The sequence below is a fragment of the Brienomyrus brachyistius genome, chromosome 11 (assembly GCF_023856365.1).
Source record: "Brienomyrus brachyistius isolate T26 chromosome 11, BBRACH_0.4, whole genome shotgun sequence".
NCBI lineage: Eukaryota > Metazoa > Chordata > Actinopteri > Osteoglossiformes > Mormyridae > Brienomyrus > Brienomyrus brachyistius.
Genome location: NC_064543.1, coordinates 7094452 through 7106760, shown reverse-complemented (window position 1 = coordinate 7106760; position 12309 = coordinate 7094452). Strand labels below are relative to the sequence as shown.

The 12309-nt window shown below is 48.4% G+C and overlaps 2 protein-coding genes across 3 annotated transcripts in view; both read right to left on the bottom strand.

The window, feature by feature from the left end:
* bnc1 (basonuclin 1) overlaps nucleotides 1–7227 on the bottom strand; it is a 31128-nt gene extending 23901 nt beyond the window's left edge. The window contains exon 1 of the mRNA XM_049030952.1: nucleotides 7095–7227. Coding sequence (XP_048886909.1) covers nucleotides 7095–7103 — 9 coding nt within the window. The 5' untranslated portion in view covers nucleotides 7104–7227. The remainder of the gene's footprint in view (nucleotides 1–7094) is intronic.
* LOC125751747 (homer protein homolog 2-like) overlaps nucleotides 1–12309 on the bottom strand; it is a 426913-nt gene that overhangs the window by 79168 nt on the left and 335436 nt on the right. The window lies entirely within an intron of this gene.

Sequence of the window (12309 nt, the reverse complement as noted above, 5' to 3'; positions counted from 1 at the left end):
ACCTGCGGCTTAACCCTTCACACACACACAAATGGGACAGCTTTTCCCCCTCCAGAGTATTTCTGGCCAATGTGGCTCATTGAGCTGTTCAACGCCCCCTCCCCACCACGACACAGCACTCCCTTGGTGGCTGGTGTCCTGCAGGGTGGGGCCCCCGATTTCTGGGCATTGGGGTGAAGCTTCACTGACAGTGTTTGGCTCTGTACAGGTGTCTATCGCTGGCTGAAAGCACTGAGTGTTCAGTCTGCTCTAATATACATTTGCCTGGTGCTTCCCAGTTCACAAAACAGAGCGTAAACGGAGGGACGCATACAGAACGGCGAAAACCCAAGGCGTGTTTAAGCAAACGGCCGCGCCGACACTTCCACATGGGCCCACATTTCCCTTCTATTTAGACTGAGAAGGGATATGGACAGATAGGCCGCCATTGACCTCTTCACTTCTGGAACACGCCGCAGGAGAGCTGCCAGGTTCTCATGCTTCGTCTGGCCCGATCTCTGGCCGGAGCGTGTCAATGCAGAAAGAAAAAAAAAAGAGAAAAAAAAACACGCAAAACGGATCGAGTTCTTCGCAATTCTTACTTTTCAGTTTTTCCTTTTTTTCCAGAAACTGTCTTCAACTTGGAGAGTGAACCAGTGACTCCAAAACACACACACACACACACACACACACACACACAGACACAGACACACACACAGACACACACAGACACACACACAGACACACACACAGACAGACACAGACACACACACACAGACACACACACGCTGTACTCTTTGGTCTGTCGGCGTTCTCATCTCCTTTAGTTTGGGGAATTCGGAGCCTCGCAGCCTTTGTCAGTCTGCAGCCTGCTCCGCCTGTTTCTAAGTAACAGTGTCTGGAAAACCCATAAACGATCCGTACACTCAGGAGCTGTGCTCAGCTGGTAGGTGGCTAACAATTAAACTCTGGAAATGTTTCACACAAATCCCCTGCAAAACGGGTGAATTCCACACACGCGTCGTGTCAACTGGAAAATTAGGATATATGATTAAAGTGCATGGAAACGGAGCATTATTCACAGAGACATTATTACCGGCTCGGAAGTTATTTGAAATGACTGTTCGCTACCGTCCGGCATTTCGGCACGAAACGGCACACAGGTTCCCAAAGAACATGGAATGCGCCGCGTCCATCTCTCGGAGGGCTGGGAGCGGGATGTGTCTAAGAGATATGGCTCGTTTCGGGTGGCGGATGGAATTTTAAATTGCAGTGAATGTGAGAAACGGCTGCACAAAGCGCCGGTTTGTTTAACCGTCGGGCAAATCTCCACTTCATGCTAACTGACACTGGTGTGACCGTGGAGACCGACTCCCAAGCCAAGTGGCCTCCTGATGCAAGCCAGCCGGGTGGTAATCCAAGCCCTCCCCCAGCGCATCATCAAAACCACTTGGCCCCCCATTCTCTCCGACCCCCTTATCGTCAGAGACGCAGCATTTTACGTGGGGTTTAACAGGGCTGCCGACTTCCCCGCATCCTCTCGCGCCTTCGACTCTCTCCCCATATAACTTGATCTCCGGTGCCGCAACGCCAAGGACGAACAGAGATCAGTGGAGAAGCAGTGGTTCAGGCTGAAACCATGCAGCACTGCGGTGGGAAACCTCTTTCCGAGAGCAAGTCGGCTTCCTCGGGGTTCCTGTAGAGCGGGGGCCTCGCTGGACTGCTTCCCGCTGGCCGCCCAATAGAAGGGGTCTGTGACAGCCCTCACCATTAAACTTTAGGGAGGAAGTCATTGTTTCACGCCAAAGAAACAAAAAAAAACACAAAACAAAACACAGATGTGGCCACCTTACGAGAAAAGATCACTTTGGAAGGATGTGCCAAAGTCTCCACCCCCGCAGTTTGAAGCAGCCATCCAGAGCTCATCCTGCAGTGCAGTTAGCCAATGGGAACATTCATCAGAACGTCACAGCCAGCAGAAACTAAAAATGCAGAGCCCCTGTCTGTAAAATAGAAAAGTCCTCTTACAACCGAGTCACGCTAAAGACAGACACAAAAGCCATATTGTCCCTTCCTTCAGCAAGAAGACGCCCCTAATCCCCTCCTCATCCCCACTCGGCCCCGGGTCCCGTATGCGAGCTCCTCTCCCAGACGGACATGCCGCCTATCAGCAGCGATTTCAGGATGAGTGACACACACCACGGTGACCCGAGCGACGTCTCTCCTCCCCTGAACTAGTGGCAGCCGACGCCCACAGAAAATCCTGCGACACGTGAAAGTAGAAGAGTTAGTGTGGGGTGGAAGGGGGTCGGGCAGCGTGGAACTCAGCAAATTCTATCTGGCTCAGGTGGCATAATATCCACTTATCCACACCTACAATATCTGGATATTCATGAGAAACCTATAGAAATTTATTTAAATATCTGTCCCCCACAATTACTGGCTGTTAAAAGGAAACTCTGCTCCGTTTGGGAACTAGAACAGAATGTATGATAACAGCACAAAATGGCATCCAGTGCCTGACACACGCTAGGTTTCATGTGTGTGCGTGAGATTATACGGCAACTGGTGTGACTCGACCTAAAACCCACGGAACCGCAGTGTGTGTAACGGTACATTCCGTAGGTACCGCAGAAGCACATACTGCTAAATTGAAACAGATGTGATAACTTTTTTTTGTTATTTTTTAAAATATTCCTGCAAATAGATCAATCCGGCATTTGCGACTGAATTCCCTTTAGTCGCTTGCAGTCGTGTAATAATTCCAAAACGGCCCTTAAAAAAATATTCCACAGAACTCCTGTGAAATTACTGAATCATTATTATGACGCTGCTACCTCTATATCTAGCTAGTATATCACATGGAGCCTTGATAGGTGCTATTTTTCTAAAATGGTCACCAGACAAGGCTGAGATTCCAAGACCATCACTCGACCAGCATCTATCATATATCGTTTGACTGACAACCCACAGAAACCTTCAGTCGAGGGAAATATATTCCATACCGGTGATGTTTACACTACACCCAGTCCGCTCTCACAAAAATTAGCTGTACTAAACACTGGTCTGAATATTGTATTTCACATTGTCACAATAGCATCAAGCAAATTGGTTCATATTAGGGAGATCAGACAAGGACGGTCAGCATCTCACTTCCTGTTCCTGTTCACATGACGACTCCCAGCCTAAAACCCCCACAGGACAAACCAAGTCTTCAGTATTTTATTACATAGAAACCTACTTGGGTATAATAATCATATATCAATCAGCATAATATAAACCAGAACAAAACACCACAATCGGTCCTTTAATAAGCAATATGAATGATATATTTGGGCATGGATCACAAAACCACACTGGCGATAATCCTGTTAATTCTTTTATTAAACTGTTGACCCATCGACGGCCTGTGGCGGTACCCTAACCCCCCTCTAGGTGGGTGTTTCACCTTAGCCGATGACAGGCATGTACGTACTGGGTCAAACATCCAGAGTTCTACCACAATTCAGACTGTTTTTTTTTTCTTTTTGCTGTGTTGAAGTCCAAAGCTGTGGATACTATTAAGACCCTGCCTTGTCGATTTGAGTCACGTTTCCATTTAGAAAGCAGCACTGTGCGGTTAGAGGCAACAACCTATACTGTCTTCGCATAAACCTGACCGCACTCAAAATGGAGGCTCCCCCCCGTAAGAGCTCAGTAGGTGAAGCATTCTCCACCTGCCTGCACCTGCCACCAAGTGAAACCAGGGGTACAGCTGGACTGATGGCAACGGCTTATCCTTCCACCCCCATGCAGTGTCTAAGGGCGTTCGATCACAAAGCCTCAAATTCTCCCAGGAAATCACCCAGGAACGGTGTACAGACACAGGCGAGGAGAGCATCACTGCATCCTCTGTCTTAGGAGACTACCCCGGTGCAGGGTTTTATTTTTATTTATTTTTTTTTGGAAAAGCAGAAGGAAAATCAATATACTCAAGTGCAAGGCCTGTGATGGCATTGGTAATCCACTTGCTGCATTAATGTTTCAGGCGCTGAGGGAGAGGCCTCGTCTGCACAAGGCCAGGGCTCCTAAGAGGACCCCAGCCTTTGGTTTCCCTCCAAAACAGAATACGCAAGTACCAGTCTGTTTAAAGCGGAGGCCGGTTATTATGAAAATCATTTGATGGTTAATCCGCTGCAATCATTTGCCTTGAAATTCCTGCCACTCGGAATACTGAAGGAGAGGATGTCCAGGACAGCCCTTGTATTCATTTTTATTTTTATGTGTATATTTATATATAATCTTATTTACGGCTTGTACACACAGCTAGCTGTAAAAAAGTTCAGAAACCTATGGGCAAAGGTGCAAGTCAGAATTCAGGCAGGCGGCAGGCAGTCTCAGAATCCAGGAGGACAGCCTGAACAAGACGGACAAAAGGGGAGGGTGGGGGGGCGGATAGAAAAAAAAAAAAAAAAAAAACACACAAGCAGCAGGTCGCTATAAGATTTAAAGGAGAAAAAAATTCTGGAATGATTTTGTGTCAGTAACGGCTAGGCACAGCTAGCCTCTGGATATCGCTCCCCGGCAGCCAAGGGGAGTACGGCGTGCGGTGGAACGGGACCAGAATCCTCCCAAGACACTGAATCATAATCGCTAAACTTTTTAGGCATTTGGTGTTTATGCCACAGCTCGACATTGCTATCCCGTGACATTAGGAGACCATAAATCAGCCGTGCGACAGCTCCCTTGTAGAGGCTGGTACGGGCGGAGGGGGCTGCCGCTGCATACACCCACGGCCCCCAGCCAGATGTGCGCTCCAAAACCCCAGCGGCATTAACCACTTTGACACCGCTAATGCCTTTGTTGATGCTAAAATATTCACTCTGCCTCCCTGCTACAGAATGCGCTTTTTCCACCGGAAAGCGAGGAGGGGAGAAAGACAAGACAACTACATACAATATGATGGTTTCATTGGGGTCTTTGGATCAGTTTAATCGAAAAATCCAACACATCCCACGGGAGAAAAAGCTACTGAAAATATATGGATACGACACTGACGTTTATACTGCTGAACACAATTACGAACAAGTATCAATAATGAAAACTTCTTCATTTCTATATTGCTTTGTTCAAATTTCACCCTACTCCAAGGCCACTGACGCCGATTTATCTCTATGAAACCAGACAGTTTGTTAAGGACAAAACTAGACCAGAATCTTCTCTAATGATTAGCGCTGAATATTTATTCATGTAATGTGATTCATTTGCTCTTGGTTATTAACCACAAATTAACTACAAGCTCACCAGTTATGCATCAAGTTAAAGCGTGACTTTAAATCTAATGCATGCATGCAAAAAAACGGGGGGGATCTTGTCAGGTTTTAAACAGCCCGAGTTCGCAGTATCAGGTATAAACTGAATAAATCAGGTGGCGCTCATCAACATGCTGTCTAACGGGCAGCTTAAATCTATTTTTTACGAGCTTTTTGAAGGGGTCAGAAAGAGGGAAAAATCAAAACAGTCATTAAGCAGAGCTAGCGGCAGTAATCAAAACTGGGAAATTTTCTGACTAACTTTGCATTTCGGAATCTTTGGGTAACGGGTCTGAAATGAGTCAACAGGAAACCAAAAAGCGTCCCTATTCCACAGCAAAGGATGGTCATCGTGATGACATCATCATTCTTAATTATTATTATTACTAATTTCTTTCTTTTTTAGCACCCTACCAGTGTTAACAAGCTCATGGTCTGCATCTTGCTTTTCTTAAGAATGTACAGAATCCCATCGGCAGCCTAAACGCACCCGGATCCAAAACTCCAGTTCTATTCTTATCTAATCAGGTCAGTCATTAACTACAATTAAGGGCTGTCATAATGGTTGAAGTCTTTCGGTGATCAGGTGTTGGAGTGAGCCAGTCCGTATATACAGCTGACCACAAGCGGGCTTAATTCACCGTAACATTCATTTCCCTGCATTCACCAAGTAACCTAAGCTTTTTACAAGTATACATTAACCCCAATATATACATACAGATCGATAATCCTCTGTATATGTATTATAGAATCGCATATGTATTATAGTGGATAAGCGGGTGGAAGATGGATGAATGAAATATTTATCTACTAGATTTATACGCTTACACGAAAAAACAAATTAGCCACCTAACAATTTTGTTGTTTTAACCAGTTGAGTTGACCGCGAAAATAAAATAAAATAAATTGTCCATGTCCCAAATAAAATATCTCATATTATGAAAACAAACTGGACAAGGTTAGTGCCGCTAAAAACCAAGTCGATTATTTCCCATGGAGAGAAATTAATGTGATGATTTCTAAGTGTATCTAACGTGCCGGCGACCCTGGGCAGGATAAGCGCTTGGAAGATGGATGATCTTAGGAAAGTGAAGAGCAGAAGCGTGGCGAGTCCCGCCCTAGGTGCTGCTGACCTTAGGCATCGCAGTCTGGGGGCGGCCGGCGGTTCTGTGGGGCGCGTTTGACCCAAACCCCCTTAAAACACAATGGGACACCCTGGGGGCCCCGGGCTGCAAGCGCACCGTGCGCTGCCGTGACACGGCATCAAGCCACCTTGAAGGGGGTGTCCTTCGCTTACTTCAAGTCAAGTTTTGAGAAAAAATAAATTATTTAAACTGTGAATAAAATTTAAAACGAAAACTTTACTTCCCTGCATTACTACTTAATCTTAAGGACTCGAATGTGAATCACTCTTTTATTTGTGCATCTTTTGGTAATTAATTTGGCAACATGCACCTCCGATACTGTACATACGCACATATGTATAAAGACATCCCTCTGAAAAGTCAAGACTAGTTTTCAGAATACGTCCTGACAAGTGACGACTAGTTTCCCTTTTTATGTCAAGAGAAAAAAAGTGCTCTTTGGGGCTTGCAAAACCTGGGTCAGGCTGTATAAATTAACACACAGCACCAAGAAAACCAATGATGCAACGGAGTTTTAGGCAGCTGCTTACACTTAGTTACCAATTACTGTGCATTAAGATAAATAAATTACAAAAACTTTCGGACGCACACGCCATGCACGGGAGCATTTTAATTCTCATTTGTACTCGGGGTGTTTTGCACATGTAGTAAATTCAATTAAGATGACTAAGTTACTTACCGACGCCATCTTCCTCCTAATCAGTGTATTGCTTTAAAGGATCGTCGCCTCTGGACAGAAAATGAACCTGCGCACGAATTGCATGGCGCGTATTTTAAAACTCGGCGGGGTTCAGTTCTACTGCGGGTCTAAGGTGTCGTTTAGGGGCGGTGCGGGGGGGGGGGGACGGCGAGGGGCGGCGGGCTGGTCGGCGTGACAGCGCGTCTGTCGTCCGCCGCTTGTCGCCGATCAGGAGGCTCTTCGGGAGAGACACGTATTAGGCACCCATTGCGCCGCAAACACCTGTAGGCTCATTAAGAGGCGTCGCTAATTCGCCTCCCCCGAAGTGACAGGCATGTCCGGACACCCCCACCCCCGACGGGGCCGAGTGACACTGCGTTCGCCTGGTTCGGCGGCTTCCATTTGCGTCTTTTTAAATATATATATTTTTGCAAGATTAACACAAAAGCTACTAATTTACATTAAAATTTTAATATGCGAAAACCACAAGCACCATTCATTAAAAACACGCAGTGTCACTTACAAAAAAACGCGGTGTCACCTCCGAAATGGTTCAGAGACACAAACAAAATTAATCATCACATGACGAAAATAACGAGAAAGTCCAGTATAAATTAGCGATCAAATTTATTAACATGCTTTAAGCTATTCAAACAATTACATTTCATTTATCTGTTTTTTATAGCATCACAATTATAGTGAATGAAGGCACAATGTTAGAGGGAAATCACGTGATTCTGAGCTGCCGTCTGGGTTGCCCCATTACCACCCTCTCCCTTCTGTTCTTCCAATAAACTAACATTTCTGTTGCTCAGGCATTTTTCTTTGCTTTTGAGGTGACATGCTCAGAGGGAATAGAGTCCCCTCCCTCGTGCAAGTGGGGGCGACGCACTTGTGTCTACAGACACGTTCAGACGTAGCCGATCGAGAACCTTGCCCCATTCGTCGTCTCGATGTCTCGCCCCATGCAGACACAGACGAGGTACGTCTTCCTGCCCATGGGCGGAGGGGCGGCTGCGCACTTTTAACATGCTCGTCGGGACAGAGATGTGAGGAGATCATATGAAGATCTCATAACACACCTGGGACAGCAGGGAGCTGAAGACGTTGCCGAAGCTGCTGGCAGACCTCGAAAATAAGCCCCAAAGAGACAGTGTCCTTCTGGCCATTGTGATCATGTCTGTTCTGCTGTCTGAAGAGGATTTTTCCTGTTATTGTGTCGCCGGTATTGTAAAGGTCTTGGATGACGTCCTACACTCAGGGCCTTCGCAGAATGCGGCTGACCTTCATCTTTACATTTATTCGTTTCCCTCGCTCTTTCAGCGTGGAATTGTGGCGGCGGGTTATCTTATTTCCCACCCGAGGAAAACGCAGATCACTTATAAATATGTAGTGTAATTAAAATGGCCAGACCAGGTTAATTTCTGACGGATGGCACAGATCCATCACTCCTTTCCAGAGCATCCAGGCAGCACTTAAAGTCGTCTGGACACACGGTTTAAATCACGCCGTCGTGACTGAAAAGGCTTTGTTGCGGACTGAGGAGATTCAGGACTCTGTTTACCACATCTTGCCTGCCCACTCGCAGGCATTCACGGGCATACAGGAGGACCAGCCCGTCTCGAAGGGCCTTCTAGGTCTTGTGGCCTCGCCGTTCTTTAGGTGACAGAATCGATCCGTTGGCAGCGGACGCTGTAATTCTTCCTCCCTGAACTCTCCCCCTCAGCACCCCCTGGAGGCGGCCCCATCTTCCCACGTAGCCCTATTGCCCTGCATCTGCGCCACCTCGCCCATGCGTGGGCCGGCAGGCGGTCGCAGCGCGTCCACCGAGGTCCGCAGCACGGCCGGGGGGCCGGGGGGCCGGGGGGCCGGCGAGCGGCTCCCAGACATGCCGCATAATCTCACACGGCGGAAAAAAACGGCGCTGCAGGCAAGTCAGACTACAGTAATTAAAGTGAACCGACTCCTCGTCGCCCCCGGCAACGGCAACAAAAAAAAAGCAAGTTTTAACTCCTCCCAAAAATAAAAAAGGGAGATGTGGGAGACAGCAGCCCCCGGTGACAGCACACCCGGCGGGGAAACACTCTCACTGAGACTGCCGAGCACTGGTAGCGGGCTCCTTTCCGCAAGCCCGACCGCTCCGACGGACGTGTGTGCTTTGCAAAGCACCATTTGTCAACACCACCCCCGAAAGTGAAGTAATTATTATTCTTTTGACTGTCTAAATATGGTCTTTACCCAAAGCGCCCAAAAAGAGGTAACCCCGTCTGTCTGCCCGTCCTTCGTAATTAGAGAGCGCGTACACCGTTGCACATCTAAACGCACTCACCCTGTGATCTATGCCGTGTGGTTTTTCTTCTTCTAGCAAGGCGCAGGCTGTCAGGGGCAGGAGTGAGGGGATCCTTTACCACATACCCCCGAGGCACTCGCTGTGACACCCTTCCTCAGGGGGGCAGCAGTGAGGAGCGCAGGCTGTCGGGGGCAGGAGTGAGGGGATCCTTTACCACATACCCCCGAGGCACTCGCTGTGACACCCTTCCTCAGGGGGGCAGCAGTGAGGAGCGCAGGCTGTCGGGGGCAGGAGTGAGGGGATCCTTTACCACATACCCCCGAGGCACTCGCTGTGACACCCTTCCTCAGGGGGGCAGCAGTGAGGAGCTCACCCTGATGTCCTTCCTCTGCTTCATGAGTAGAATGGGCTGACGTAGCAATCGTTGGATGCATTCATCCATTACCTTAATACCTCTGCGAGCGGCCTCACTGAGATGCCATTCGCCAGTCCCTAATTGGGGCGCCCTGGAGTGCATCCCTGTCCCCGACTCGCCGCTCCCCCCCCTCGATGCCTCCCACCTGTCCATTCCCACGTGCTTTGGTTCCCTCATGCCACCCTCTCGCGGCGGCTTGGCGTCGATAGTTAAACATGCGCTTCTGTAGATGTGTCATGTGCTGTACATCAGAAAGGATCAGCAGCCTGATCCGAAAATCACATGACGGTGGATCAGAGGCCCGGCAAGTAACAGGTCAGCGCACTTTGTGTGTGTGTGTGTGGGGGGGGGGGGGGAGTCTATACAAAAAATAAAAGAGATAGAAAGGAGGAAACATAGAGCCTTTGGTATTTAACCTTAATGATTAGCCATATTAAGACATGAAGTTCTTAATTATATACATTCAGTGGTTGTCTTTGTACATCTTGACGGGATTTGCATTATGCATTGCAGCACAACCCTAATGTCTGTATTTGTCTCCATTCTGCATTGTGATGCCTCAGCCCACGAGTGAACATTCCGGTAGATTTGCGGGGCATTTGGCCTCCACATGGTCAGATAAAAGGACCGGCGCCTATCCGTCACTGTCCCTGCCCCCACCCACCTGGCCAAGGGGACACTTTAAATCTCTGGACGGAGGCCCAAGTGTTCCCAAAAGCTCCGGCCGTCCACAGCACTCCGGGCTGCCACACACACGGCACTTCCTGCCCCTAGAACCCCCCAGAGCCTGAAGGAAGCACACACTTCCTGTGTCCATCATTCCTGCCACCCCGTAGGTCAGACCTAAATGTGACTTATGGGCTCTCCTGGAACGACAATGCTCACCAGCACGGAGTCATGTTTTCACAAGCCCTAAATAAACAGGCGGAGTAAATCGTGGGTTGGGGGCCTGACTGTGTCGGGACAGGGCTGCAGCATGTGTGTCATGTTGGAAGGGACCCTCTAGCCATTCAGGTTTGGATTTGCAGGAATCTGAGTTTCTAACTGCGGGAATTCAGTGAGGCTGGTGGGAATCCCGTCGTTTTGGCTAACGAGGAAAGCGCTGTTTCCCAATGGCAAAAGAAAGTCACCCGCTTGTTTGAGGAGCTATGCCACGAAAGATTTCACTTTAACGTTCCCATCCGGTCCCTTTTGGCCCGATACCGCGCGTTCCGATATATGGCTTAATAACGTCATGGTATTTCAGCCACGAATGTGTTGGTAAGTGAACCGGACCTGAGCAGCTGTGTTCAAAGCACCACGTGATTATGAATTTCAAGCCACTCGCCTCTGTCTGTCAGTCAAGTCAAATATCTTAGATTACCGCCTGTGGGTGATGAAGTCGATATCCCATGAACATCAATGGTGCACTTTTCCAGCAGACTGCTGCAAACTTTTGTGTGTTTGGCCGCCTGCGTCCACAATGCGCAGAGCAGGGATGGAGTCTTGCTAGACTCTTACGTCAACTCATCTATCCAGCATTTAACCATTTTTACTCTCTGCCAATGTTTCTCTTCATGCAAATATAAATTAATAAAATATTTATTGGATACAATTGAATAGGCATCTTGTCCAGGGAGGATTCTCTGCTTTATGGAAGAGGTTCACCGCTATAAGTGGTGTAGGAGATGGATGGATGGATGGATGGATGGACAACAAACGAGCTGGATTTTTCACCTGGAATTCCTAAAGCATGTCCGTAATCTAATATAGTACTTATGAGATAGTCATCATTAAGCCGAAATCCACACCCCAGCTCATAATTATATATGGAAGGAACAAAAAAGCAAATGTCCCTAATCAATGCTTGCACTCTGAAAATAAATAGCAATAATGCAGCAATTACCTGCAGCTGACACACGCATCTCTGAATTCCCTGCAATAAAGTATTCAGTGCAGGATTCATGCTTAGGAGGGGTCAGGGATAAACGTGGAGTGCAGCTACGCTGCAGCTTTGATGAAGGAGTGCTTCTCTCCTGTCTGCGTGTTACTCTGAGGAAGGAGGGATGATGGAGACGAGTAGGAACGTCCTGACAGCCCTGTGTTCGGGTTAAACATGACAGCACACACAATGGAGACAGGGACCTCGCCCCCCGCTTTCCCCCATCCCCCGCCTGCGTTTTGGCACTCTCCGGGGCTCGTAGTGGATCTCCCAGAATGCCCAGTGGGCATGGTGCTACTGGCGTGCTGCCTGGCTGTAGCTCCAGATAGCTTAAAGCATTTTTAAAATGTATTTTTCACGAGGCGAAAAATCAATAGAGTTGGGAGGCCAGAGAGCAGGAGCCGACGAAGCCTCCGCTGGCAGCGCGCGGCTCTGTGAAGCGGGCGGCAGCGAGGTGCGTCCGGGGTGCGGGGAAGTCTGCGGATGCGCGCCTCTCCCTTTCAGCGACGGGGGAGATGTCTCCGAGGCGATGAGTTCGGGCTGAGGTGAGCTCTGCCTGCCGACACCTTCCGATAGCTAAAAAAGTACC